Below are 27,420 nucleotides of genomic sequence, written 5' to 3'. Positions count from 1 at the left end.
AGCTCTTCCTCCAGGTTGCTGCCTGCAAACAGAGGCTTAATACTATTTACCTGAAACCACAACAAAAGAAGGGTTGCAAATTGCACCCAATGATTATTTAAAAGTTGATTTCTTTTGTTTTAGGAGGGAAAGGTATTGACACTTTGCCAGCTTCCAGAAGAAATTCCTGGCAGCTGCTCAAATCCAGAAACCATCATGAGTCCACTCTAAGTGCTGCTTTACCCTGGTCTGGTTTTAGGTGCCAAATTACTGCTGGGAGAGGGGACTTGGGGGGAGTTTACAGCAGCTGCCAGCCATGGTGGCCAGGGAGAAGCCTTGCCTCTCTCCCAGGGGAAGCTGAGGGTGTAACACACTGAGTTACAGGTGTTTACAATTTGGTTGCTATTAGGGCCTGATCAGCTAGCAAAGTTTTTCACTTAGACAAGGGCTAGCTGGATTCTTTTCATGTTCTAGAGTTTTTACAAATAATTTTTGTAAAAAAAGGCAACAAAATGGGATTTTGCAGTAGTCTCTGTACCACAGACCATGGGATGTTCACATTCACTGGAAGAAAGGCTCTAGTGTCCTACAAAAGAGCTCCACCCTCAGATGACAACTTGCAGTTACCTGGAAAGGCAAATTCCAAGGTAATACCAAAGGCTAAATTAGTGATATTTTAAAGTCATTGATATGTCCTGAAAAACTCCTTGAGGAAGGGCTTTTTCCTCGTTTCTTTTCTTCTCTCAGAGAGCCATGGGAATATGGTGCTGTGAAGTAAATGAGATCAGCTGGTGTAACAGAATGAGGAGCTGAAGATCAGAATTAGAGATTTCTTGTATCAGTCTCACTACTTTGTGGGCAGCTTCTTTCATTGTTTTTTTCTGCCTCTCACTCAGCTTCATCCCTCTCTTTCAACTATGTGGATTACAATATTTTCTTCTTTTCTCCATGTCAGCTTGAAATTTAAATGCTTGAAAGCAGGTGCTGGTGTTTTCTTCAAGATCAGTTTATACTGAGCAGTTCTGGAGGCTTAAAATGTAAGGAAGGCAAACAGGGAATTCATGGCTTCAGCCCTCTCTGGGTGAGAGGCTTTGTTCAAGCCACAGTTTTGGATTTATGCACCTCAGTTTTAGACTAACTAGGAAGAAAAGTTTTATTTTTATGGGTTTTTTCCCTCTATGGAGGCAAGTAAAAAGTCTAAAGATGGATTAAGAGCAAAAAACTATGATTTTTTCTCCTACTGTAGGGTGAGGGCTCCTAGGGCTCCCCTTTAGCTGCCTGAGACTGAGCACAGTAGCTATTAGACTCATAATCTATCCATATTTTAATTAATTTTTTCAGGAACTTGAGGCTATACTGGGGATTTAATATTCACAAGGCAGTTGGTCTTGCTGAGAGAGGATTCCAGGAAGATAGAGGATAAAGCAGTTGCAAAAGGAAAAGTTAAACTAAATGAAAATTTAGAAATGCTAATCAAGGAAAACAAGATTCCCTGCAAGTATACAAATATCATAGGAAAAACAAGATAAAAATTATAGTTAGACAGTGTTGGCATTATAGTTTATAAATCATGATAAAGGGTAAAAATCAGCAATTCAATGGCTGAAAATTACAGTAAAATATAGAGTAAAATATATAAATATAATAAAATCTATAGTAAAAATATATAGTAAAGTATATAGTAAATATATAGTAAAAAATATATATAGTAAAAATAGATAGTAAAATACATAGTAAAACATAAAAATATAATAAAATTATAGTTAGACAATGTTGGTATTATAGGTTAAAAATCATGATTTATAGTTTTAAAAAAAGTTGGTAAAAATTACAATGTTGGTATTATAGATTAAAAATGTTTTTCATGGCTGAAAATTATAGTAAAATATATAGTAAAGTATATAAATAAAATATATATAGCAAAGTATATAGTAAATACAAAAATATATAGTAAATGTATAGTAAAAATATACAGTAAAAATATATAGTAAAATATATAAATATAATAAAATTATAGTTAGACAATGTTGATACTATAATTTAAAGATCATGACAAAGGGTAACAGTCAGCAATTCAATGGCTGAAGTAGAAAATGCCAGAGAAACTGGGAATCCATAGATGTTGTTGTCCAACTGGTGTGTTTATGCTAGAAAGAAATACATAATATTGGATTATTGTGTCCAGGGCGCCACAGTTTGCTTGCTGGGGGTTGAAAGGTTTTGTTGAAGGGTGTGATTTCAGTCAAGTGCTGCAGAGCTCAGAATGTCCACAAGGAGCCTGTTTGGGCAGAATTGCTATCTGAGTGCCAGAACATTTAGACTGTTTTTAGCCTGCCTATTTTACCTGCTGTAAATTCAGAAATTCAGCCTGTGTTAAAATCAATGGTAATGCTTCTTAATGTATGAAATAAATATGAAAGAAACATGAAGAGTATGATGAATTACAGCTGAGAATCACCTGTGTTAAACCCTGCCCCAAGGGAGAACTTCTGTGCACAAAGGGAGCACCTCAAACAACAGACCAGCTTTCTTGTAAAGCTGTTGTCAGTTCTGTGAGGAATAATAAAATATCTTTAGGAACGGCAAAATAAACCAAACTGCTTTTTCCACAAGCCAATGAAGAGGACACCAGGTGAGGAATGAGTCACAGGTGTTTGCAATTTGTTAACAAGTAGGGTCTAATTAGATAGCAAAGTCCTTCTGTTGGAGTAGGGTTTGCTGGATTTCTGCTGTTTTTTGGAGTGCTTTAAACACAATCTCAATTTAAAAAGTTCAGAAAGGAGTTGTTGAAATAGTCCCTGTGCCATGGACTCCAACAGAAGAAAAAGCTCTGGTGTCCTGCAAATGAGCTGCACTTTCGGGTGATGAGCTGAGAGTAATTGGAAAAGTGAAGTTTCAAGGCAATATTGAAACATAAATCAGTAATACTTTGCACTCTTGGTATGATTCAGGCAATTTTTTTGTGGCAGGGTTTAGTTTGTCTGCTTGTTTGGTAGGTTGGATTTTTTTTATTGGGTTTTATTTGGCCTTTTTTTTGAATGATTTTGGGTTTTTTGGGGAGGGGGGTTTGGTTTTTTTTTTTTTTTTTTTTTTTTTTTTTTTTTTTTTTTTTGGTATATTTGTGGTTGTTATTGTTGATTTTTTCTTGTTTTCCCCAAATGGTAATGTGGTAATATAAAAGTACAGATGTGTGACAGCCATGGCAGCCTACTTAGTGGCTCTGAAAAAAATGAAGGCTTTTACATCAAGTAAATATTTTGTGGTGGTCTTGGTTGTTTCTTTGTGCTTTCTACAAATGTTCCAGAAAATCAACTTTCATTATTAGGCATCATTAATGGAAGACTTGATGAACGTGTGTGCTTTAGAAAGCAGCCCCCAAAGCTTGAGTTTTAGTGTTTAGTCATTGTTCCCAGCCCCAGCAGCACTGGGGATTGCAAAGGCTATTTTCTTCTGCCATGGCAATTAAGAACAGGTGTTTCCAATGCAGCTTTCCACCAGCCAGCATTCTTACCAGCTGTTTTTATAAAACTCCAATCAAAGGCTTCCTACCATGTAATTGATGTCAAATTAATATTATTTTGTACATGTAACTTGCATTTTCCATAAACAGTAGTTTATTTTCACCATCAAATGAGGAGGTTTCCTGCAAGAGCCAGTACTTATTATGAATTGTTGGAACTGCTGTTATATGCTGCATTAAGTACAGTCATGTCTGTGGTGATGCTGCATTTGTGCTGTCAGGGCCTCCCCAGAGCCTCAGTGTTTTCCTTCTGTGTGAGCATGTCCAAATTTACACTGCCAAAGCAGGGCAGTGTCTTGGCTCAGTCCCAAATCTGGTGAGATTTTGTAAAAAACAGGATTTATTTGCTCATTTTTTCCTGCTTTGGCTAATTAGAAAGTATTCTTTGAGGATGAATGACCCATATTGTCAATGAGAACTTTTAAGAACTTGATTTTTTTTTTTTAAATCCCTAACTTTTGTTATCTGTTCTTGTTTTTGAGTATCTTTAAAGGTCCTGGGCTGTGCAATATTGATGTAGGGACAGGCTCTGCCCTTGCTCCATGGGAAAGGCTGAGTGGCATTTTCAGCATTTGACTGTGGGAGAGCTTTCCTGGCCTGGGCTCCGTGGTGCTGTTTAGTTCCTTATTCTGGCCTCAAGCTTAGTCCACTGCCAAGCTACTGTTGCTCCCTAAATGTAATTGTGGTCACTGTTGCTCCTTAAATTTTTGCTAGGATCTGGGGATGACTGAGTTGTACAGCCCCATTGGCCATAAAAAGCTTTTTCAAAAGGCTGGTGCTTCTGGCCTGCCTTGTGGGAGCCTTAAGCCCTTTGTGTAAGCTGCCCCCAAAAGGCTGGTAGCCTGTGACTGCCTGGTTATTCAGACTGAGGCAGGTTTCTTGGATTAAGGGAGGTTAAGATCTTCTATTTCCTCCAAACTGACCTGCCTTGGTGCATGGGCCCTGCTTTGGGTGATGGTGTCTGAATGACGATGCTCCCTGTGCTTGCAAATGTGAGCTGCTGGATGCAGAGGAGTAGAAAAAGCAAGAAAGAGAAAATTTCATACTAGTACACCATAAACTGCATTCCTTAGAATTACCAGGTTTCCTTCAAACAGAGGAACTGATCTTTGAAAAATCATAGCGGTACCAGAGTTGTGTACTGCCTTGTTAATTGGTTTCAATGAAGGCAGAAATAGTAAAATTAAAAAATAAAGTCAGTTTTATGAAACAACAAGAAATTTTATTAAGATATTTTATTATGTGTCTCTGTAAGGAATAGACCAACAACCATATAAAAGCTTACAAAGATGGTTAACCTTCAACACTATAAATGTGTTAATGTGACAGAAGAAATTCACAATTTTGCATCTTTATTGACTTTTACAGAGTGAAGGGAGAAAATTCTCAACTATGACATACCAATGACAATCTTTGACAGGAGACATTTACAATTGCTTTATATCCTTTAACTTTTTGCTTTTTTGAGCAAGTCAATAACCCTGACTTGCAGAGTTAGGAGTGAAAAATACATTAGCACCATCATATTAGTCTTTTACACTTCCCTAATTTTAGTGGTCTTGACCAGCAATGACAGGAAAGTAGAGAAGCACCTTTGACAAGAGAATACAATCCAACAATAAAATTATGGTGACTACTGCCATTAAGGTATTAAACTCTTAAGATAAACTGTACCTTTCACAGCTAATCAGTACAGAAATAAACAATTTTGTACCAAATGAATCCCCGGAATTGACCACTGGGTCCAATGCATTTTGATTGAATTGATTGATTTTTGGTTTGACTCATCAGACACATCCCAGTTTCTGTCCATGTTGAGGTAGTTGAAACAGGGAGGTCGTTCTAGCTTTATGGACTGCATCTTGAAAGAAGGGTAAACTTTGGTACTGGGAGCAATCAGTGCTTTGTAAATTGGCTAACATTCAACTAATAGAACACAGTGTTGTTTTATTAAGTGTTGAAGTTTCATTATAGCACCATGGAGACATGTTTTGAAGATGGAATTCGGTAAAAAAAATAGAGCAAAAAAAGCATTTTTACTGTATTTTGTGTAATAGCAAAAAAAAAAAAAAAAAAAAAAAAAACAACCCTTGATATCAAATTGATTTTTTCCCCCAGAAATTTTGTTAATAAATAACTGGGATACAGATGGGCACCTGTACTAGCTGACAAGGCTGAAACAAAGGAGCACAGTTGGAGTGTGAATCTGTTTGCTGGGGTTTCAGAAAAAGCAGGATCTTTGATTTATAAGAAGCAGACTGGGCCAATGTCCACGCCAAATTCCTGATCAGGACCACCAATATCTAATGGTGCAATATCAACCACTGGCAACCTCATGGTCTTGCGCGTCCTGTATTCGAAAACTGTTTTACCCCACTCACCAGCGTGTTTCTGTGAAGTCAAACAGAAAAGAAAAATTGTTAGAGACACGAGTGCTGGCCTACATGGCAGTCATCCCACAGGTTATCAGACTTCAGATTTCCTATTCCTGTAGTAACAAACCCTCTCAGCCTGTTGAAGACTGGTTGCTGTCTCTGTAGAAATGACCCAAGAGGGAGAACTCATGGAGAGTGTTAGAGTTGTCCATTTGTTACTGAAAAGGCTGCAGGTGCTGTCAGACCTGCACACTCAGGGATGTTCCTGCTCCCCTCCAGAACTTTCTGCTGCAGGGATGCAATGTTAGATCTGCAAAATGACTGTGTTTGCCCCTTCCCATAACTGCAGCCCATGGCTTCAACCATATAGCCATGGTTAGGTATGACTAGTTTTAGAGTTGACAGGGGATGGATGAAAACTTGGTGACTGTGACTTCCCTGACATTGACTCTAAAGCAAGGAGATATCTATAAAGCACAGATTTAAATGGAAGTGCACCTCACCTTCCTACAGTTGCTGCAGGAATTGCACTTCTGGTGCACAGAATCTAGGTTCCCCCTACTAGCTGTAGCTATGTCCTTTCCTTACCCAGGCCATGCAACCCTCTCTTCCTTTATTATGGGTCTAGTCATCTAGAGGGAATTATTCATTAACTACAGCACTAAATTCCTGTTTACTTACAGTGCAGCCATCTTCCAGAACAGCATATGTGAATTTGCTGTTTCCTTCAGCCTTGATCTCACTTTCTGTAGAGCTCATGAGTTTCAGAGCTTTTTTAACATTGCCACTGTCGTGGTCCATGTAGGCAATGCTGTTCTTGCAGTGGTAGGTGATGTTCTGGGAGGCACGGCTGGAGAGGATGCGCAGGAAGGCCAGCTGAACTTCAGAGACATCCTCTGGGAGCTCAGGATCTCCATAGCTGAACTGCAGAGTACCAACATAGGCAAGAGTGTTTGTTCAGTCATGTCTACGTTCAGCCCACATCAGGATTTTTTCACATACTAATTGTCTCAGTTTAATTTCAGAATTATTTTTTAGTCTGTTGCGTTTGTTTTAGTATGCCCAAGCCGGGCTGTTAACTGTGCTCATTTCTCACCTGGAAGCCTCCATTCATAGACTCTCCAAACCAAACGTGTTTCTTTCCACTGTTTCCACTGGTCCACCAGTTTTTCCTTGGCACAGTCCTGGGGTTAGCATTGAGGCAGGTCTCACCAGTTTCCATATTGCAGTAGACTTTAATAGCATCCATCTTGCAGCCTTGGTTAGGATCAACCCAGTACTCTCCTAGAGATAATGGAAAATGTTAAGGGGCTTAATATTTTGGAGAAGAATCTGACTACATGATGCTAAACCTTATTTATATGAGAGATTTCTGAGCCAAATCAGGAAATGTATTAATTTTAACAGAAGAGATGCCAAAGAAAAAAAGATGACACAAAAAGATACTGAGTTCATGTGAATTTTGTAAGGGTAATGAAATTTGGAATAAATTTCGAACTTGTGATGTTTTTCTTTTTCCCCTAAAATGGTTTAAATATATGTTCACTTCTAAGGACACAAAGAGTGGAGTTGAAGTCAAATATATATTCTGTGTAAATATAGTTAAATAGTTTTTATAGTTAAATAATGTTAAAATTGTTTTTACGTTTATCATCTTTTTCATGACATTTGTTTGAAAAAAGGTCAAATTTTTATGGAAGATATCCGCATTTAAATTCTCAAGTTAGAAAAACCAGAAAACCAAAACAATGCCCAAGACCTGCTACCACTGGTGAAAATAAAATCTAAACATACCACTCTTGAGCTCGGGATGGCAGAATTTCAGGTCTCGGCAGTTGCGAGCTGGATTCTTCCGTGACCCATCGGGACTAATGATGTTTTCAATCTGGTTGTTAATGGATTTCATTGAGGAGATGATGTCACCCAGATTGATATCGTTCTCCTTGGGCTCATCTCGGTACTCGTACCCATAGGAAACTGGACCTTTCTCACCAGCACCCAGGGCGGCTGCACCACCACCACAACAAGGGCCAGGAGGTCCAGCAGGACCAGGAAGACCAGGCTGCCCTGGTGGACCCTAAAAAAATAGTGAACAGGTTAAAACTAAAAGTCTGTGTGGGCCATAGTCTTAAAAAAATGAAAATTCTTACACAAATATGTAGTTTATTTATTCATTAATTAATTCATTAATTAATTCATTAATTATTTTTTAAACAGATGTATAAACATCTGTTTAATAGATTTTCCAGGCCTTTATTTTCTTAAAATTTTATTGACCATCTTAAAATTTAGTTGACCATCTTTATGTGTGGGCTTTGAGAAGGAGCCCTTTCCACTAAAATCCAGAGAATGACCATTTCTTGGCTTTAGCAGGTGACTGTGACAGTGACAACTTTGCAGCTCTAGCCTCTCTAGAGCAGTCTAGGAACCCCATTCCATGGCTTCCCAGACCCAAAAGGAAACTGAGAGGAGGATATTCCATTGTTTGCAGAAAAGCCAGTGGTCAGCTGAGACCACCAAACTGCAAACGAGCTGCATGGCTTTGGATTTTGCCTTGGCAGCTAGATAACCTCCTGCCACAAATCTTGTCCATGAAATCGAGAGCTCCTAGGGGAGCTATTTAGAGTTGAGCATCCTCTTTTTCATGAATATTCCCAAAGATTTCCTGTGTGAGTTTGCACCATTTACTTACGGCAGGGCCGCTTTCGCCTCTGGTACCGCGGGGGCCGGGAGGACCAATTGGACCTGGGTAGCCACTGGTTCCATCTTTTCCAGGTGGCCCAGCTGGGCCTGGGGGACCCTAGAACAATGAAGAACACAGAATAGTTTATCAGATAATTCAGAAATACATTGTAAGGTATTTCAAATATTTCTGTATGATTTCTCAGGTGTTTTTTCTTTCTTCAGCTGCTGTCTGTTAAGATGGCAAATTAAAATTTATGTCTGTATCTATGTCTATATTAACTGAACAGTCCGAATTTTCCTTGCAGATAGGCTGAGTAAGCAGTTTTTCTTACCCTTGCACCTGAAGCTCCTGGACCTCCAATTGCACCTTGTGGACCCAGGGGACCCTAAAAAAAAAGGAAAAGTCAGTCATACACCTCCTAGTATATCTTGCAACTAACAGCATGTGCCTTAAATAAAGACATTGAAAATGTCTTCAAGATTATACAAAACACACCCTTATAAAAAGGCTGTGTCAGGCATGAGAGAATGATGGTCATTCTTTAATCAGAAAAAAAATATTGAATGTTCTCTTACATGTTTTTATATAGAGATGTACTATCCAAAATGCAAGAAAGCCAACTGACACCAATGAGCTTTGGATGAACCCTAATATTCATAAAAATACATAGCTATAGCCAAAGTGCTGCAGTTTTAATAATATTACCAGTAATGTTATTGAAATAATTTGATAAACATTCATGATTTCAAATACATTGACAGATTTGTTTTGCATGTGCAGTGCAAAGAACTAAGCCATTTGTTTAAAAGTTGTCTATCATCAAAAGAGAATTTATCATTTTTTTTCCTCATGTGATATGTTACACTGCAGGTTCTATTGTCTTATTGAATAAGTTGGTAGTGATGCTATCTTTGGTATGTTAATTGAGTGAGCTTTGGTTTCTTGATTCTCACTTGGATCATGGGGGTTAGTCATACATTTCTTTAGAATAAATCCCTTCTTAAATATTTCCTGGTCATAAAAATCAATGGCATGCCTTCTATTCTTGCCCTTCTGTTCTCTTAGCTGTGCTCAAATGATAATGCATGTTTTAGGGTAAGAAAGGGATAGAAAGAGTATGGAATTCAGTAGTTTACAATTTCCTGCCCATTTTGCCCCAGTACTACTTTCTATAAAAGATACATGGCAGAAGAGCTGTATTTGGACTCTGAGTAGCTTTAGTTGTCTGTCTAGGATAGATTTCTAACAGACATAGGCATTCCAACCCCTATTTCTCTCTTTCCTAATTAAATCAGGAATAGCCTGATTTTATTATAAAAGAATATATAAGAAATTGTTATTGAAAGGGTTGTAGTAAACCCATATTTACTTCCTAACAGCTTCTTCCAGATCTATAATTATGCTTATGGCAGGCTGATTCAGGGAATCTGGATTGTGAAACATCTGACAATCAAATTTTCATGGATTCCCATCAAATTAGCTAAGGTTAATTAGGTGCCTGGGGCCTAAACACAGAAGCTAAGATCAGCTGTAATTCCCAATCCAATGCAAAATACTCACAGGAGGACCAGGGAGACCAGGGGTACCAGGAAACCCTCTGTGACCCTTTATGCCATTGCTGCCTCGTTCACCAGGTTCACCTTTATCACCACGAGGACCTTGAGGACCCTGTCAGGGTAGATTTGCAATAAAAGGAAGATAGAAGGAGATAAGAGCATTGCCCATATAACAGGAAATAATGAATGGATAACATCACAAATACTTTAAATATGACTTACAGCAGGACCACGAGCACCAGCAGGACCAGTAGAGCCAGGAGGGCCAGGTGGACCCTGTGACATGGTAAGAATGAGAAGGTGTGAATCACTTGGAACTGCTTAGCCCACCTCTTTATTTCCAGATAAGCTGTATGTTCACAGCCAGCAGGTGTTGGGAAACAAGGGGAAGCTCCACACACACTAGAATCAGCAAGAATCCTGGCCAGGCCATTTTTGTACCAATGTCAGCCTTTCTCAGCTGCCTGTAGGCTCTGATCTGTACACAGGCACTACAGCCTTTCTTCCCTCTCTCAGTGAGGTGCTCACTGTGCTGGTGTCAGCACTCCTGAGAAATAACTTGAGGGCTTCCAAAGTTACTCCCTTAGTTTAAATAAATAACACATTGCTTGTGCTGCATGAGCACCAGATGGGATGGAAATTAGGACAGGGCTTGGTGGGATGATGTGCTTTTTGGCATCCTATGGAGTACATTAATTTTGGGCTTAATTTCTTCAAGTTCTCAGAACATAAACTCTGAGATTTCTTTCTTCTGGATATTCTTGTAGAACCAGTCCTTGATATCAAGAAACTCTGACAATAACAAACTCTTTAAAATTTCCTCCCTATTCCTGAATGAAATGGACTTTGCCTAGGAAGGGTATGTAAGTAAGCAGTAATCCATTTACTTTGGTCTTACCTGAAATCCTCTTTCACCAGATTTTCCAGGTGCACCAGCATTACCTGCAGGTCCAGGATGGCCAGGGGGTCCTGGAGGGCCAGGAGAGCCATTGTCACCACGGTCACCCTGCAGACAGTAAGGGGTAATAAACATCATGTTTTATAGAACTTAATATAAGGAGTACTTTCAGTGGAGCACAGCAGGTTCAAGGAACAAATTACATAGCATATAGATTGCATATGTAGTTAATGTAGTTCATGTCTCATTGGTGGGCAGTCTAAGGATACTGGGGATTTCTTACTTTGCCTCCTGGGGATCCATCACGTCCAGGCAAGCCATCGGAGCCAGGGTTACCCTGCAAAACAGAGTGGCACAGTTTGTTCATAAACTGCATGACCAGTAGACAGTTTGTTTCCCAGTAAGCTTGAACAATACTCATCAAAGAAAGAGTTTTCAAGAGGGAAGAGTTGGAGTGGTTTCAAGAGGGAGGTTGAGTGGCTCCTAAAAGACCTGTAAGACCTGCATTATTTTGTAGGCAGTGCAGTTCCAAGCGAGACAGATGATGTCTGCAGGCAGGGAATGGGATAGCAGGGACAGGAGGCCACATCTTACAGGAGGGCAGAATCTGCCCAGGCCCCTGCCTTGTCAACCTTAAAGCATATTTGCCCCCAAAAGCTCCCATTTGTAACTCACAAGGTAGCATGGAAATCCCATCCACTCACATCTCTGCCAGGCTCTCCAGGTAAGCCTCTTTGTCCAATAGGACCTTGGGGACCCGGAGCACCGCGTTCTCCTGGGATACCATTGGTGCCTGGTTTGCCATCTTCACCCTGAACAAAAAGAGAAAGGATTCCATTGCAGATAATGTTGTTAGGACACACCAGTGCATTTTGCATCTTATTGACTGTGCCGGGAATTTGGAGACCTAATGAAGTGATGGGCCAATGTGGCTTTCCTGGTTGTGAATACACAAAACAAGAGGTAGAAACTTGGCCAAACTGGTTTCTTTTCAGTGCTGGTAATATTCATGCAAGGCCATTGAATGTTCCTCATTAACTGACAACTAAGAAATAATAAACAGGTATGTCTCTTCTTATGCCCAAAAACAGTGGCCAAAGCTGTTAACCAAAAAATGCTGGTCTATCACTACATAAGTGATAAAATACAAACCAAGCCTCACCCTACCTTTTCTCAAGTGAGGTGAGGGTACTTTTCTGTTTGGGTCATAATATTTAAGCAAGAAACATATTGAGAATTAAACAAGGGTAAACAATAAGTGGTAGGTGAGACTATGACTTGGATCTTGTACCCAGGAGAGGTCACAGTTTCCTCCTCCTCATGACCCTCCCAAAGTGTGTGGAGTGGGTAATATACTCCTAGATATACAATATATATAATAAAATCTGAAATACAACCTCACATCCTACAGCAGCTGGATACCAGCCATTTAAAAGCCTGATCTTATGCATGTAAACACAAATAACTGTAAATTCTCCCATCTCTGGACTAGAAAACATTCAACCCCCCAACACATTCCTTACTTTTTGTGTCTCTAAGCTATTTTTAGCAGTCTTTGCCTCTCTATGCTAATTTCAGCAGCAGGGTTGGGGTTGTGTTGGGTTGAGGCTGTAGGTGCAGTGGAGGGCTCTCACCTTGGCCCCTGCCATCCCGGGTGGGCCGCTGGGGCCACGCAGGCCCGGCAGACCCGTGTTCCCCCGGCCGCCAACGATGCCTTGAGGACCTGGCTCACCTGGAGCCCCCTGTTTGAGAAAAGATTGCTGCAGTCAGTGGGAGCACCTTCAACATTCCATAGGTGGCTGCTTGTTCTGGACAGACATAATCCCTGTCTCCTGGTTGAAGGGACACTTACCCTTTCTCCTCGGGCTCCTGGGGGCCCTTTTTCTCCTGGTGCGCCGGGCTCACCTCTGATTCCAGCAGGTCCTGGACCTCCAGGAGCGCCAGAACTGCCAGGGGGTCCGGGAGGCCCATCCTTGCCTGCAGGGCCTGCGTTACCAGGGGGACCTGGGCTGCCCTGTAAGGAGTTTTAAGAAGGAAAGTGTGAGCTGCACACATGCACTGGCATTAGTCTCATGAAAGCCAGCCAGACCTGAGTCATTGCCTGAAGGCAGATTTGGGGTCCAGCCCCGTGCACCCAAATCTGATCTGGTGTTGTAAGAGAATCCTTTCATGTATCCCTTTCACAGCTGGCATTTTTTATCCCTGCTGTCTGGACGTACACCTGCACATTTTGGATGCCCAGTGCCTGTAATGCATCCTACACAGGGTACACATTCCTTACTCATGGCTCTACCACAGACACTGGAAATAGGCTGCAGGCCCTTCTGCTTTCTTGAATCACTCCTGCCATATGCCTTTAATATGTTGTCTTGGACATGTACAGAATGAAATGGCTTTCATTACAGTTTTAGCTGAGCCAATGAATGGAAAGAATTGCATTGGCTCTAATCGTACCTTAATTAAAATTCTGCTTTCTATTCCATACCATAAGGAGGATAAACTCTTTTGTGCAGATTTTTTTTCTGAAGTACAAATATCATGTTCAGAATGTTTTTGCATAATATATTAATATATGTCTGAATGTATCCACAAAGTAATACTAAAAGAAAAAGGGGATAAGCCAACTTACATTATTACCAGGGGGACCAGGTAGACCACGGGCACCAGGGAAACCAGCAGCACCCTAGAGGAGATCAATACTTTTAGTTGGTATTTTCTGAGAACTGGAAAAACAGGAAAAAATTGATTTTTACATACCTGCTGTGTTTAAATTATAGTCATGTTTTGTTTGAAACCTGAATTAAATGTCCTGACACGGAACAAAAAGTCAATTTTTTTTTTTTGAATTTTTTTTTTTTTGTAAGAGGAGGTCACAGACTCTCCTTAAACTTGAGTTAATGGGATTTGAGATAGTTGGCAAAGATGGCAAGTAAATTTAATAACTGTTGAGATAAGCCATTGTAGAGCTTTGGGTCATTGTGTCAAAAGCTATTTTGGCACCTTATATTAAAATCAAGGTAATCCAGATCACTATAGACTTCTACTTTAATTACTCCTTCTAGAACACTTTAAATATTCTTGCACTGTAAATACTATAGTCTTATTTTTCATTTAGGTAACATTTTTTGTAATAGATAGAGGCATTTAGCAGTGACTAAGTAGGAGAGATACTCACAGGCCCACCAGGAGATCCACGGTCTCCTTTTATTCCTTGGGGACCAGGTGGACCCTACATGGAAGGAAGTAGATAAAGCAAAGGATTTTATAAAGATTGAAATTATAGCAAGTGACAGTAAGTTTCAGGCAGTTCATCTCCTTGCACTTGGGCCCACTGAGGCTGAGGGAGGGCTGAAGAAACCTCTCCACAGCTACAAGGAACACCAAACACTTACTGGGGCACCAGGGCCGCCCTGTGGACCAGCTGCTCCAGGGGGTCCGGCCTCTCCTCTCAGACCAGGGGGGCCTCTTTCTCCTTTGCCACCAGGCTCTCCATTTTGGCCCTGTAGAAAAATTATAGTGTTATATTACCACTAAAAAAAGCAGATGATACTGTGACAAGAAATGCTGTCCAGGTACTCATCTGAAGTAACTATTAAATTGTGTGAATGCAGTTGAACTGTACTGCCCCATTGCAGGAGGGGAAGGACAAAGCCATATTGTCCTATGTGTGCCTGAGTAGTGCAGGAAGAGCAGTGCAGACACTTACTGGGGCTCCAGGGAAGCCAGCAGGCCCAGGAAGACCTTGTTCTCCTCGTTCACCCTGTAGAAAACCACATGTCAGCAATGGAAGATGTTAGAAAGATAAACTTCACTTTAAATGTTAGAGAATGCTGCTGTTAAGGCTGCTGAAGTTTCTTTGTCTTTTTCTCCTTTGGAGAAAAATCCCACACATCTGATCCAAAACAACTTTTGCTCCAAAGAACTAAACAGAGCTGTTCAGGAATTAACTGATAAATGTCTAAAATGTGGTAAACTTAACTCAGCTACACCTGTATGAGCCCTGACTGTTCAACTGAGATCCCAGAGTGTTAAATATAAAAAAATAAACACAAAAAAGAGTATTCCTGAAAGTTTACATAACTTTAAATCAAGATGGACATGACTGTTGCTCACACTCCTGCCTTGCTCTGTCACCACAGCCCTCTGATCCCTTTGCAATGTTAAAAGCCCTGATTTTCTGAAGCCTTTGGTACTTATAAATCCCAAGAGTCAACAGGAGCTGAATGTGCTTGGCTTATTTACAACCCAAGCCAAAAGTATTGCTGATAGTTTTGGTGCAGCACTGATATCCACAGCAGGCAAGAGGAGCCACGGTGAGGTTATACAGGAAGAAAAGTTCTGTCACTTACAGGACCTCCACGGGAACCCATCGGGCCAGGGGCACCTGCTGGGCCAGTCTCTCCCTGCAGGGAACAAGGATGGTCACGGGGTGTTTGTCTTCTTCCCTGAGACAGCCACCCCTGGGACTCCTTACAGTCCAAACCCCTTTGTGAGCGTGCTTTACCTTATCTCCAGGGGGGCCGGCAGGACCAGGAGGGCCAATGGGACCTACATTGCCCTAAACAATCGGAAAATGGGAAAATTATGTATTTTGTATCAAAATATGACAGTGTAAACTCTTCTGTTTTGATCAATAGTGTTTGTGTTTCAGTGTAAGCAGGTTGCCAAAGACACTTAAATGAAGCAAGTTACAGTGCCAAAGTGCATTTGCACACCACGTTTTGGAGTGATGCTCTGAAATCACACCACTTTGCAGTGTGAGAGATCTCCAACTGAGCGATTTCTTTCTTTTCCCCACCATCCAAACCTAATCCAAAACCACCTGAAATTAATAGGTCCCTTTCACTGGTCTACAATAAAAGTGACCTGTTGCCCTAATTTCCAGTTAGATAGTTGATCCACATTTCTTCAGCATCTCCTGGCTAGCTCCCTGAGTTATTTCTTTCCTGAAAATTTAATCTGTACCTTATGGTCAGAAATAAATTTTTTATATTTCCTACAACTCAACCAAGCTGCATTTGTACATTTGTCATCCCTCATTACTTTCATGTATATACTGCCTGCAGGTGGTGATTTGATAGATGTATGTATTTCAAGTGCCTATTTTATGTGTATTTGCTATATAGATGTATACATATATCATATTTAGTAACCTGTAGGAATATTCTGTATGAGAATATTTACTACCAATGTCTTTTTGTGATTCATTATAACATCAGTCAGGTAGATTTTCTCTTTCTCTCTAAAACATGATTTCTTTCCCTCTAAAACATTGTCCCAGTCAACTACAATCTTTCTCCAAAAATTTCCATTACATTTACGCAAGGAGTGGTAATCACAAAAACCAGTATTAGGCCTAATTTAGTTTACAAACCCAGTTTTGCACTGCTGGAGTGCAGCACGAGATAACAACTGTAGCTCTCCTAGACAGTATTATTCAGTGTGAGGTTACTCCTGTTCTAAGAGCTGGCTGTGTAAAGCTGATGGATAAACTGTTGGATGGTGAAATACTCACTCTCTCTCCTCTTGCACCAGGAAGGCCATCAGCACCTTTACCACCAGGTTCTCCCTAGGAATTTTAAGACATAAAAACCATGAGCAAAAAGGAAGCATGAGGAGGTGAACCTGAATTGGGGGGGAGGATCTCATACTGAGGGTCTCTCAGTAGCCAGGTTTCCTTAATGAAACTGGGGATGATATTTTGCCCAGTATTCAGCATCAGATACTGCATTCTTTGATGAGGAAAAAAACCCAAATTGATTCAAAATCAAGCCAGGCCAAATTGTCTTTCCATGGTATGAACTATTCTCATCATTAATTAGATTCATTAGAACTTTTTTGATGTACCCATCCCCCAAGACACCCAGTGCAGCAAAGTATCTAGCACAGATTAAACTGAGGGAGAAATCCCATATTTTTTAATATCTAGAACCCACATCCCATTGCTAAATCAACAGTGCTGCTACAGAGTCTGCACCTCTGAAATCAGGCCAAAGTGAAGACATGGACAAACCCAGTGCCTTGTGGGACACTTAACATTAAATCAGCATAAAATCAAAAGTGTGTGTGTGTTACCCTCTCCCCTTTTGGTCCAGGGCTTCCAGAAGCTCCTCTTTCTCCTGGCATTCCCTGTAAGCCAGGCAGTCCTGTGCCTCCAGGGGGACCAGGTGGGCCAGGAGGACCCTAAGGAGTAACAAAAAATAATTAGAAAAAAAAATTTAACCCAAATGGTAGCAGAATAGCAGAAAAGGAAAGATTCTGTGGGTACCTTGGCACCTTCTGTGCCAGCAGGACCTGGTCCACCTCTTGTTCCAGGAGGTCCTGGAGGACCTTGTGCACCACGTTCTCCTGGGATACCATTTTCACCCTGTGATAAAAAAATGAGTTATTCTTTGTTCTCAGGCTCATATTTTTTTAATTAATTTATGTAATTACAAAATTTGCTTTATTATTTACCTTAGGGCCTGGGAATCCAGGTCCTCCAATATCACCCTTTGGCCCCTGGTTATGAGAAAATAAATGTAAGTTAGCCATGAACTTTACTTAGTACATCTGCACTGTGGTTGGCACTATGTTGGCACTCCTCTATTATTCCCCCAAATCAGACTTTGCTGCTCTGAGGGGAGCTGAGAGCTGTCTGAATTTAAAACCATAATTTAGCAAGAACTTTTCATTAATTTTTATTACTTAAAAAAAAAAAAAAAAGGAATTTACTACTTACTGGTTCTCCAGGCTTTCCATTCTCTCCAGCTGGTCCTGGTCCACCAGGCAATCCCTATATGAAAGAACAGCATTACCCGTGATACACAGATAAGTTATGCCTTTTCCATCTTCAGATTTTTGCTTTAAACACAAAGAAGTGTGGCCAACTCATTCCTTGTAACTTTTGTAAAGTGTTATATTTGTAAATCTGTTATATTCTATTATATTCAAAATATGTTGGTATCTGGTACTCCAGTATAAATGTTCAGATGCCTATATATATATATATTTAATTTTATGTGTGTTACTCTATTAAAAAGAATCAGAAAACAATGAACACACAGTACCTGGAGGCCAGGTGGGCCTGCTGGTCCTGGTTCTCCTCTCTCTCCAGAAGCTCCCTAGAATCAAACAAATGAGGAAGAAAATCCATGAACTTGCCTGAGAACACTTTAATATATAAATACCTCCTCACCACCTCTAATCTACACCTGATGATGGCATTGCACAAGCTCAAAAACCAATGCATGTTGGTGTTGTGATATTTGCTCTTTTCACTCCAACTCTTAGATGTGATTTGTGATTCAGCAGACACATTTTAATTTTACAGGAGTTTGAAATGCCATAAACATTAAAGGGAGCAACAATACATTTCTGCTAGAAAAGACCAAGAGCTCTAAATTGACTTTTCATTTCAATCTACACCAAGTACACCTGACTCAAGCTTCTCCCACCAAAGTTTTGAATATTTGCTCATTAAAACAATGGCAAAGAAGAGCTCTTTTATTTGTCTTCATAAAGGAGATTTATTTATATCATTAAAAATATTTTGCTTCTGCTAAATTCCCAGTTTCTATCTGTAGCTGCCAGACCCCCAGTCATTGCCTCAGATGGGCCCACCACACTTACAGTAGGTCCTGGAGGACCTGGAAGGCCAACATCACCATTCTTCCCAGCAAGACCCTATTCAAAGACAAAATTAGGCTATGGTTAGAAAATGATACTACTTTTGTAAGACTCATCAAGTTATTATTAATGCTGTGTCATTATTAAACAAAATATTAGCAAAACTTACAGGTGGTCCAGGGGGTCCACCAGGGCCTCTTTCTCCATTCTTGCCTGGTGCACCCTTACAAAAAAGAAAAACTACATTTGAAATACTTGTTTCTGGTCAGTGGACAATTGTCTAAAGCAGCAGAATGAGATAGCCCACTGTGGAGCAATTTAGTTTAACATTTGACTCATCAAGGATCAGCACAGAAGAGGAGAAATCCCACTCACCTCATTGCCCTTAGGACCAGGGAAACCCATCACACCAGGCTGGCCACGGGGGCCTGGAGGGCCAGGTGGGCCAGAGCGTCCAGATTCACCCTGGTTGCCCTGGAATAAGCAAAAAGAAAGGAAGATGTGGCATCTGTGAGGTGAAATAAAGCAATTCCCTGGACTCATTCAACATTGAGTGAAGGGGAGACACTGTTCAAAACTCATTATGTGTTCTGTACTGCAACTGTGTCCCATCTACTCTGTATTTTATACAGCACCAAATGACAGAGTTTGCAGGCTGCTCTTACAATGATGCAGCATAAAAAGGGCTCTGGTAGTTAAAGCAAACAGAGAGGAGGGAATAAATCTGGCTGTGATAACAACCTGTCATGTGGGTGCTGTGGGATTAGGGTAGGGTTGGGTCAGCAGGAGGACTGGGATAAAATATTTGCACAATGTACGTACGGGAGGGCCAGGCTTCCCATCGCTTCCAGGGCTTCCTGGAATTCCGGGCAAGCCCTGCAAATTGAAGGAAAATAAAGAGTGTTATACTTCAGTTTAAAGTGCACATTATGAAGTATCAATTCAATATTGAAACTGTTGCTTGTTATCATCCTCTTTAATAAAGATCTTCCCATTTCCCTCAGTCCATGAAGGGTGAAAATTGGAGAAAGCAATCAAATTCTGCCATTATGGGTTTATTGTTTTTTTTTCTGAGACTTGTATATAAGCAAGACACCAGACATTAATCAACTAACACAAAAAAATTTCTTTCATTATGTTGGAAGAAAACCATATTTAGATGGAAAAAAAAAGAAACAATTCTGATTACACACCTCTACCTGAAAGCAACACAATGTGCAACACTTTTTAATTAACTTGTTTAAATTTCTAAATATTATTTTTGTTGTATTTTAAATAGTTGATTTTCCTTGCCAATAAAATCTTGTTTAGCTCCTGGAGGCCTGTAGATGGGTTTGTGAATGTCAATCTGTTTGTTGTTAGGAGTTGTTAATTCTTAGTACAGCTCCCAGAATGTTGTTCCATGTACACTTGGATGTTGTCTACACAATAGGCCCTCTCTGAAATCTTACTGATATGTACTGTAAAAAACTGACCAACAGCTTATTTGCTCTAATTACAAATAAGCAAAAAATATATTACTCATGTATATTGAAATACTTAAATTAATTTTTAATTTAATTAAGTCTATTTACAGAATAGCTGAAATATAAACATATTTAAATAAAACCCCTAAGTACCTAATGTTAGAATTTGCTGAAATGTAAAGCGCTAAGGCAGAAAATCATCCAATGCTGACTCATATTAGAGGCATTTCTCATGGCAGGGCCTGGCATGCTCTGGGAGCCTCCCAAAGCCTCTTGACTCCATTGTGGCAGTGTCCTGGGAATGCCCTGTGACTCTGCTCCATTACCTGTCCCACCATGAATGGATGCTACTGCTGCTTAAAGGAACTCATAGAAAGGATTTCTGGTTGGACTCCTCTACCACATCAGCTCAGATGAGCCATCTCTAACAGAGTTTATCCCATTTCCTCAGAGATGTCCTGTCTTACTCTCATTCCAGGAAGACCTGGGCCTCCATCTTGTCCACGCTCTCCTGCAGGTCCGCTGGGGCCAGGGGGGCCTGGGCTGCCACGCTCACCTGCAGGACCCTGGAAAGAGATGAGGAGATCCACAGCAAGGGAATCAGCATTGAATCTGGAATTGTCCATCCAAATTCACATGGATTCTCCAAAAGTTTGGAGGACTCCTTTGGAGGAAGATTTATACCTTTTCGCCTGGAAGTCCATTGCTACCGGGTAAGCCACGGAAGCCAGGGGAGCCCTGCCAGATAAAAAACAAATTATGGATCACAGGCAGTATGACACAGGTGATAGCAACTGGGTTGTCTTCTAAACTATTTACCATTAGACTTAGCATTATGAAAATTAATGGGAAAAAAAGAGATGAAAGTGGCATTTCAGTGTAGTAAGAAGGCTGCAAACTATTTTGTCTTTGATTGTAGTGTTCCTGTTGAAATTATAGCCTGTCCTCTATTTTTAGCTGGCCCTGAATCATTATTTATGTGTTTTCTAAAGTACTATAAAAAAGAAAAATCACATTCAGTATTGACAATTATTTTCCTCTAATTCAGTACTGAGAAGAAAACTCTGTTGTATTGTTTTAATATTTATATTTGCTACTATCTTTATAAAAGAAATTTGAATTATAAATTTATGTTTAGTATGATTAATTAGTTCATTATCCATCTTCGGTTTCCTCATAACTTCAGCAAGCATTGCAAGCAATTATCAAGTTAGCACTTACAAATAGATCAGCACAGTTTCCTTTGTTTCTGATGGGAACAGAAATCTAAAATTTGTAATCATGTCGCTATTTATTTTGATTAAAACAATTAGTGGATTTCTCTGAGAGAATTATTAAATTTTTGGAAAATTATTTAATATAGTAGCCAATAAACCTGTTTGCAGTTGAAATAATATAACACAGACGACATCCTGACAGTACTGTTGTTACTGATATTGAAGATGTATAAGCAATAGAGATGTTGACATAAAGACGTATCTTGAATGTAGAAGAATTTACATTAATTTCACTTTCCAGAGCAGAAGTTCTTTTCATTGTTTATTTTTGTTAACTGAGAAGTAATTTTGAAATTTTGATTATTCATTTCCCTTGTAGTTCTCATAGTTTATGATTGCTTCTCAGCGAAAATCTTTTGGTAAAGCTTCCAGATATGTAAGATCACTGCTTCTTTTATATCAAAAACTGAAAGAAATTAATTTTTTCCAACTGAGATAAATCCAAGAGCTGCAATTTAGAGGAGAAACTAGATAAGAATTCTCCCCAGTTTTGCAACCCAGTTCACATTTGGAATTTTCTGAGAAGATACATGGAGCCAAATTTCTCCTGGAAGTGTTCTGAACTTCAGAATTTTCTGTGTCTGTCTTGGCTCAAAAGGTCATGTACCACAGCTCACCCTTTCTCCAGGGGTTCCAGGTACTCCGTTCTGCCCAGGTTCTCCATTTGCGCCTCTCTTCCCTTCCTCACCAGGAGGCCCAGGAGCGCCTGGGGTGCCGTTTTCACCCTGGCAGCAACAAGAACCAAGCCCATCAGTGAGTTAGAAGTCTCCAAAACACCAAACAGATTTTGTATGGGGAAAGATTCAGGGTTCAGGCTTCCTTCAAAGAAGTCTCTGGACACATTTTGAAATCACTTACGCGCTCGCCTTTTGGGCCTGGATCTCCTTTTGCACCATCCTTACCAGGGTCTCCCTAAAAAGTAGAAAATCCTATTAAAATTATGGGTTGCAGCTGGGCATCTTTCTAGAGCTACCAGACACACTGAAATACTAGGAAGTAGACATTATATTTCAAATTATTAACACCTTTTTTTTCATTTATCATTCTGCAACGGAATCAGCATGTGCTGTCCGAACCTGTAAGTGGAAGCCCTGGGACTCCTTAAAAATGCAGTAAAGGAAAGAAGCAATACAATCTTAAACACCATTGAGTAAAATTTTATGTCTGTTCCTGAGCTATTTCAGACATCACTGAGTCTTTTGTTGAAAGTCCCTGACAAAGAGCTACATGTGGTGTAAGGCTGTAAGAAAAGGGCCTGCTGGGTAAGTGACAGTGAAAGACCAGATACAACTCACAGGGTTTAGTGGATGGTGGACTCAGTCCTTGGGAATTAAAACAGGTGAAAATAAGACTGTAAAACAGATTTTGTCTGATGTAGCCATTTTACAGAAGCAGTATATTTGTTGTATCTGAATTAGTAGATAATTTAGGAAAGCAATTAGGAATTGTCATCATATTTATGTATAATCTTTATATATAGCAACACCTAGATATATGAAACAAAATATGTTATATATTTATAAAAACAATTTCCTATTTTCATAATAAAATAATTTATTAGACTATTTCAAGTAAATAGGAGAAGATCAATGGGGTTTTTTTAATGGTATCAGGCTTACTTCCACCATATTTGTTGGTACAAGCAGTGTAAATACCATCAGTAACTCACCGGACTGCCTTTTGCCCCAGGGTTTCCACTTGCACCTGGAGGACCTGGAAGACCACGGCCTCCTGGCAGACCAGGAGCACCAGGAATACCAGAAGGTCCCTGCAGAGAGAGAACAACAGACAGAGATGAAGAGAGAGTGCCATTGGTGGACTCTACCCAGTCCAAACAGTGGCCCTCACAAACAGAGTGCAGCAATGGCAGAGATGTGGAAAGTACCCACCATTTCACCCTTGTTGCCAGGGCTTCCAGCTCTTCCAGGAGGGCCCTGGAAAAATAAATTTAACAGAGTAACCAATGCTGCTAACCCAGGACCAGAACAAAGGGCTCTGTGAAGAGCAGGTGACAGCACCTCTTAGGTCCCAAGTTCTATTGATGTACCTGAGGCCCAGGTGGCCCAGCATTTCCCTGAGGACCAGGTTCTCCCCTCTCTCCAGGACTACCACTAACACCAGCAGGACCAGGAGGACCAGCTTCACCCTATGGAAAAAAAACCCCAAAATGAGAAAATGAAGGCATTTTAGTCATCCCCAGGGCAATCAGCATTAAATTAATGGTTTCTACCACTTGGTGGTGTTTTGTTGTGGGCATTCACGAAGGTGATGAGGACTGGGTTTGTCTCATGCTGCATATAGCACATCTGTTCTAGGCTTGCAAACAGTGTAATAGCAGCCAGGAAAAGCGGGGCTCATAAAATAATGATGTAGAGTGACATCAGCTCTGTAACTAGAGAAAGGACCAAATCCCATGTAGTTATGTGTCTTTAGTTGAATACCTTAAAACCTGGAGAGCCTGGAAATCCTGCAGTTCCAGGAGGACCTGGGGGACCCTTAAAAGTGAAAGAGATACTATTAATGCAAAAGGTAAAAGCCATATGGAATTAATCTTGAGTTAAAAAAGGGAGTCTGATTATGAGATTTTTCTCTGAGTAAGGAAACACCTGGAAACTAGCAAATATAATTCATGCTGTAAAAGATGAGATTTGGCTAGTCCTAAAATATCACACCTACATCTTAGTTACTCTGACTTTTACATGCTCAGCTGAATTTCTGTGTTTTAAATTTAAAAACATGAAATCTATCATTAGGGAGATTAAGTTATAAAAAACTTTCAAAACTTGTTCTAATTATAAAAAAAGAAGGAGAAAAGAATGGCAATACAGCTGTTACACACCCAAGTGGACATGCTTAGGTTTCTAGGCAGATGGAAAAGAAAAGTATTTGCCAACTCCAGACAGCTGAATAATTTATTTGATAAGATCATTCAAAATTAGATCTTCATGAAGTGTAGCAATTCCATTCATCTACATGTTCTCTGAGAATAATCTGGGTTTGGATTTTTGCATTTCCTGATTTACAGTGTTATAGCTCTGCTATTGCCCTGTGTCTTTTAAATATATTAACGAACAGAATGTAATATACACAACTGAGACACAATTAAATATAATGCTCATTCTCCAACAAGTGCACCCCAATTTTGCATTTGCTGGCACTGCAGAACATCTGCTAGAAGTAATTAGACTAAAGCAACACAAATACTGAAAGTCAAAGTTGCCTTACAGGTGGGCCTGCAGCTCCTGGAGATCCGTCTTTGCCATGGGCACCCTACAGAAAGAAGAGAGGTGTTGGGTACTGAACACTACCCTGGACACATCCTTTCATGTCCATAACTCAGAGACCATATTTTTGTGTCTGTTCTTTCCCACTTGGTTGACTAAGACCCAAGGATTCCTTAAATGAGAAATTCCAAAGAAAAAATTAACTAAATATTTTGTGAAGGAATATCCAACACTTCACATGACTTGCACTGTGACACGAAGATGTAAAAATACATTCCTATTAAATTTCTTAAGGAAATAACAGCTACATTCACACTGTCTATGTGAATAAGTAAGATTGCAACAGATGTGTGCTTCAAAGTTACAGTTACTTTTGATTCACATAAAAAACTAAATTTCACTCCAAAAACCTGATGAGCACTGATGACTTAAACCCTGTTGCCTGTCTTGTAGCCATATGAGACCAGACCCTCTGCTCAGGTTATGCAGTGTCTGCAGAAACAGGGTGCTGGCTGTAAACTGCTTTGTTGATTGTGTTGAATGCTATGAACTAAGAATTCCTTCATAGCGAGGGACGTACCCTCTAACCCATCAAAGGGGAATTTTATAGTTTCCCACAAGATACTTCTGAGATTGCATTTTTTCCTTACCATCCCCTGCCACTCTCTGCTTCCACTCCTCCTCCCTGCTTCTCTTTGCCAAACCTGAGCATATGATGAAACACTGAACTCCTCCTCAGTGTGTAATCTATTCATTTCAAAAAGTGAAACAGGAAATAAGATGGTGAATGTGCTTTGGGTTAGAAGTGTTACATCTTTAATTGGGGACTGAAAAGTTTTCATGTGAGATTTTTTCAGATGCTATATAGTTTTTTACTCCTTTACATTACAACTGCTTTAAGGAAGTAGGGAATTCTCAACATATTAAGTACAAATATGTGCTGCCTCTGGATAAGAACATTGTCTGCAATTACTTACAGGGCCACCGGGATTCCCAGGTCTTCCTCTTTCTCCAGCTGGACCTCTTGGTCCCTAGAAAACATTGTAAAAATGAATCTGTTAAATGGCTTCTGAAATCAGATGGCTGAGCAAAGAGACATTGCTCCTATTTGTGCCACTACTGTCCACTGCAGGTGGTAGAATAATTAAAGTTAAAAGGATGAGGAACAACTCAGTTAACATTTAAACACTCAAGGATGCACATATTTACCGGTTGGCCTGGTGCTCCATTTACTCCAGGAAGACCAGTTTCACCCTGTTACAGAGAGAAAAGAAAATGAACTTTGGTGAGAACACTTTTTGGTTTATTCAAGGGGAAGAGACACATAAAAAAAGCCCAATTTGTTATCCCTTTCTATGGGGTGCGGGGTGTCCTGAGCATAAACAGAATTCTGGGAAGTGTAAACAAGTGTCAAATCAAAAATTAAACAGGAAATAAAAATCAGAAAGACTCAGCTTTCAAAATACTATGCAGGAAAGTCAGATGACCAAGACTTGTCCCTTCATTTTGGTATCTCATGTTTATTACGGCTGAAAAATTGGGACATGGTATGGTTCTGAATGACTAACTCCTTCACAATGATTTGTATTCTTTTCATGGAGGAATTAAATGTGCTTCTTTAATGCTTATTGTATTTTTATAATTGTTTAAAATGCAAAGCACAGCTATACAACAAATAATGGGGTCATTACTCTACCTACGTAGAAAGACGACACTCTAGATTTTTACCTTTGGACCAGGAGCGCCACTGTCACCTTTGGCACCATCTTTTCCATCAAAACCCTGTGGGAAAGTAAAACCATATCTGTGAATTTTATTCCTCCTGCATTCTGGAAAACTTGAATACTCTTGGCAAATGTTAAGCCCTCAAAAGAGGCATATTTTCAATAATGAGTGCTGTCAACTGTTGGAGCCCTTTTCAGTATTAGGGATGGAGCTCTACAACTGAGGTAACCAGAAAAAAAATTGAATATTTGTTATGGAAGTTTAGATGCCATTGTGCAGAAATTAACTTTAATTCTATAATTCAGTCTTGGAAATGACTGAAAGATCACAACTGTGCAACACCATCATTCAAGGAGAGTAACAGTGAGCTATAATCAATATACTCAATACTTACTCGTTGGCCTTTCATCCCAGGCATCCCAGGCATTCCAGGGTGTCCTTTGTGACCCTAAACAGATAAATATAGAAAGATTAATAAATAATGTACTTATTGTATGAAGGGCACAAGCCAACTTTCATTATGTGTCATGTTCACTTGACTAACTTGATATGGGAAAACAAAACCTATGATTAGAAGACAATTGTTACTGGGAGATTTTCCATACCGGTAATCCAGGGATTCCACGATCTCCATTCCTGCCTGGTCTTCCTGGTTCTCCCTGTTGAAAGAAAATAATTTTTTTGTTTAGTCTTTTGTTATTGCTTGACTTACTGGCAAAGCACCAGTTGAGGTAGAACAAGGTGAGTTGGAGTAAGTAGGTGAAACTTCCACCAAAGACAGTGGTGGTCATGCAAATCCTCTCAGGGTGACAGTTCTCTCTGTCACTGCCTCCTGGAAAACGACTGCCAAAATTTATAAACTCAGCTTTTAACAAGATTCTAGTTGATTTCTAAGCTACTTCAAGACAACCTTTACAAGAGATGATTCCAGAAAACTTATTTTTCTTGTTCTCTGTTGTCTTGCAACTTAATTAACTTTTTTCTTCCTATTTATTAATAATGGGATGAATAATAGTAAACTTACATCTTTTCCTGGTGGACCAACTGGGCCTATCATTCCAACAGGGCCTGGAGGTCCCTGTAGAAAAGTAATTAATATTAACCAC

At 39.9% G+C, this 27,420-nt stretch overlaps 1 protein-coding gene across 1 annotated transcript in view; it reads right to left on the bottom strand.

The window, feature by feature from the left end:
- Positions 1-4,699: 4,699 nt before the first annotated feature.
- COL3A1 (collagen type III alpha 1 chain) overlaps positions 4,700-27,420 on the bottom strand; it is a 49,010-nt gene continuing 26,289 nt past the window's right edge. The window contains exons 8-51 of the mRNA XM_058809131.1: positions 27,339-27,392; positions 26,920-26,973; positions 26,709-26,762; positions 26,318-26,371; positions 25,799-25,843; positions 25,567-25,620; positions 24,591-24,635; positions 23,807-23,860; positions 23,413-23,511; positions 23,255-23,299; positions 23,035-23,133; positions 22,224-22,277; positions 21,983-22,090; positions 20,773-20,826; positions 20,556-20,654; positions 19,445-19,498; positions 18,998-19,096; positions 18,792-18,845; positions 18,626-18,679; positions 18,064-18,117; positions 17,736-17,789; positions 17,471-17,515; positions 17,283-17,381; positions 17,090-17,197; positions 16,530-16,583; positions 15,519-15,572; positions 15,364-15,417; positions 14,721-14,774; positions 14,407-14,514; positions 14,190-14,243; positions 13,644-13,697; positions 12,867-13,028; positions 12,649-12,756; positions 11,719-11,826; positions 11,298-11,351; positions 11,015-11,122; positions 10,339-10,392; positions 10,121-10,228; positions 8,892-8,945; positions 8,567-8,674; positions 7,669-7,951; positions 6,971-7,158; positions 6,556-6,798; positions 4,700-5,890 (exon numbers count right to left, since the gene is read on the bottom strand). Coding sequence (XP_058665114.1) covers positions 5,744-5,890; positions 6,556-6,798; positions 6,971-7,158; positions 7,669-7,951; positions 8,567-8,674; positions 8,892-8,945; positions 10,121-10,228; positions 10,339-10,392; positions 11,015-11,122; positions 11,298-11,351; positions 11,719-11,826; positions 12,649-12,756; positions 12,867-13,028; positions 13,644-13,697; positions 14,190-14,243; positions 14,407-14,514; positions 14,721-14,774; positions 15,364-15,417; positions 15,519-15,572; positions 16,530-16,583; positions 17,090-17,197; positions 17,283-17,381; positions 17,471-17,515; positions 17,736-17,789; positions 18,064-18,117; positions 18,626-18,679; positions 18,792-18,845; positions 18,998-19,096; positions 19,445-19,498; positions 20,556-20,654; positions 20,773-20,826; positions 21,983-22,090; positions 22,224-22,277; positions 23,035-23,133; positions 23,255-23,299; positions 23,413-23,511; positions 23,807-23,860; positions 24,591-24,635; positions 25,567-25,620; positions 25,799-25,843; positions 26,318-26,371; positions 26,709-26,762; positions 26,920-26,973; positions 27,339-27,392 — 3,750 coding nt within the window. The 3' untranslated portion in view covers positions 4,700-5,743. The remainder of the gene's footprint in view (positions 5,891-6,555; positions 6,799-6,970; positions 7,159-7,668; positions 7,952-8,566; positions 8,675-8,891; positions 8,946-10,120; positions 10,229-10,338; positions 10,393-11,014; positions 11,123-11,297; positions 11,352-11,718; positions 11,827-12,648; positions 12,757-12,866; positions 13,029-13,643; positions 13,698-14,189; positions 14,244-14,406; positions 14,515-14,720; positions 14,775-15,363; positions 15,418-15,518; positions 15,573-16,529; positions 16,584-17,089; positions 17,198-17,282; positions 17,382-17,470; positions 17,516-17,735; positions 17,790-18,063; positions 18,118-18,625; positions 18,680-18,791; positions 18,846-18,997; positions 19,097-19,444; positions 19,499-20,555; positions 20,655-20,772; positions 20,827-21,982; positions 22,091-22,223; positions 22,278-23,034; positions 23,134-23,254; positions 23,300-23,412; positions 23,512-23,806; positions 23,861-24,590; positions 24,636-25,566; positions 25,621-25,798; positions 25,844-26,317; positions 26,372-26,708; positions 26,763-26,919; positions 26,974-27,338; positions 27,393-27,420) is intronic.

This window comes from Ammospiza caudacuta, chromosome 8 (genome assembly GCF_027887145.1).
Source record: "Ammospiza caudacuta isolate bAmmCau1 chromosome 8, bAmmCau1.pri, whole genome shotgun sequence".
NCBI lineage: Eukaryota > Metazoa > Chordata > Aves > Passeriformes > Passerellidae > Ammospiza > Ammospiza caudacuta.
Note: the sequence above shows the minus strand (reverse complement) of the source record. Positions and strands in the feature narration are given on the sequence as shown.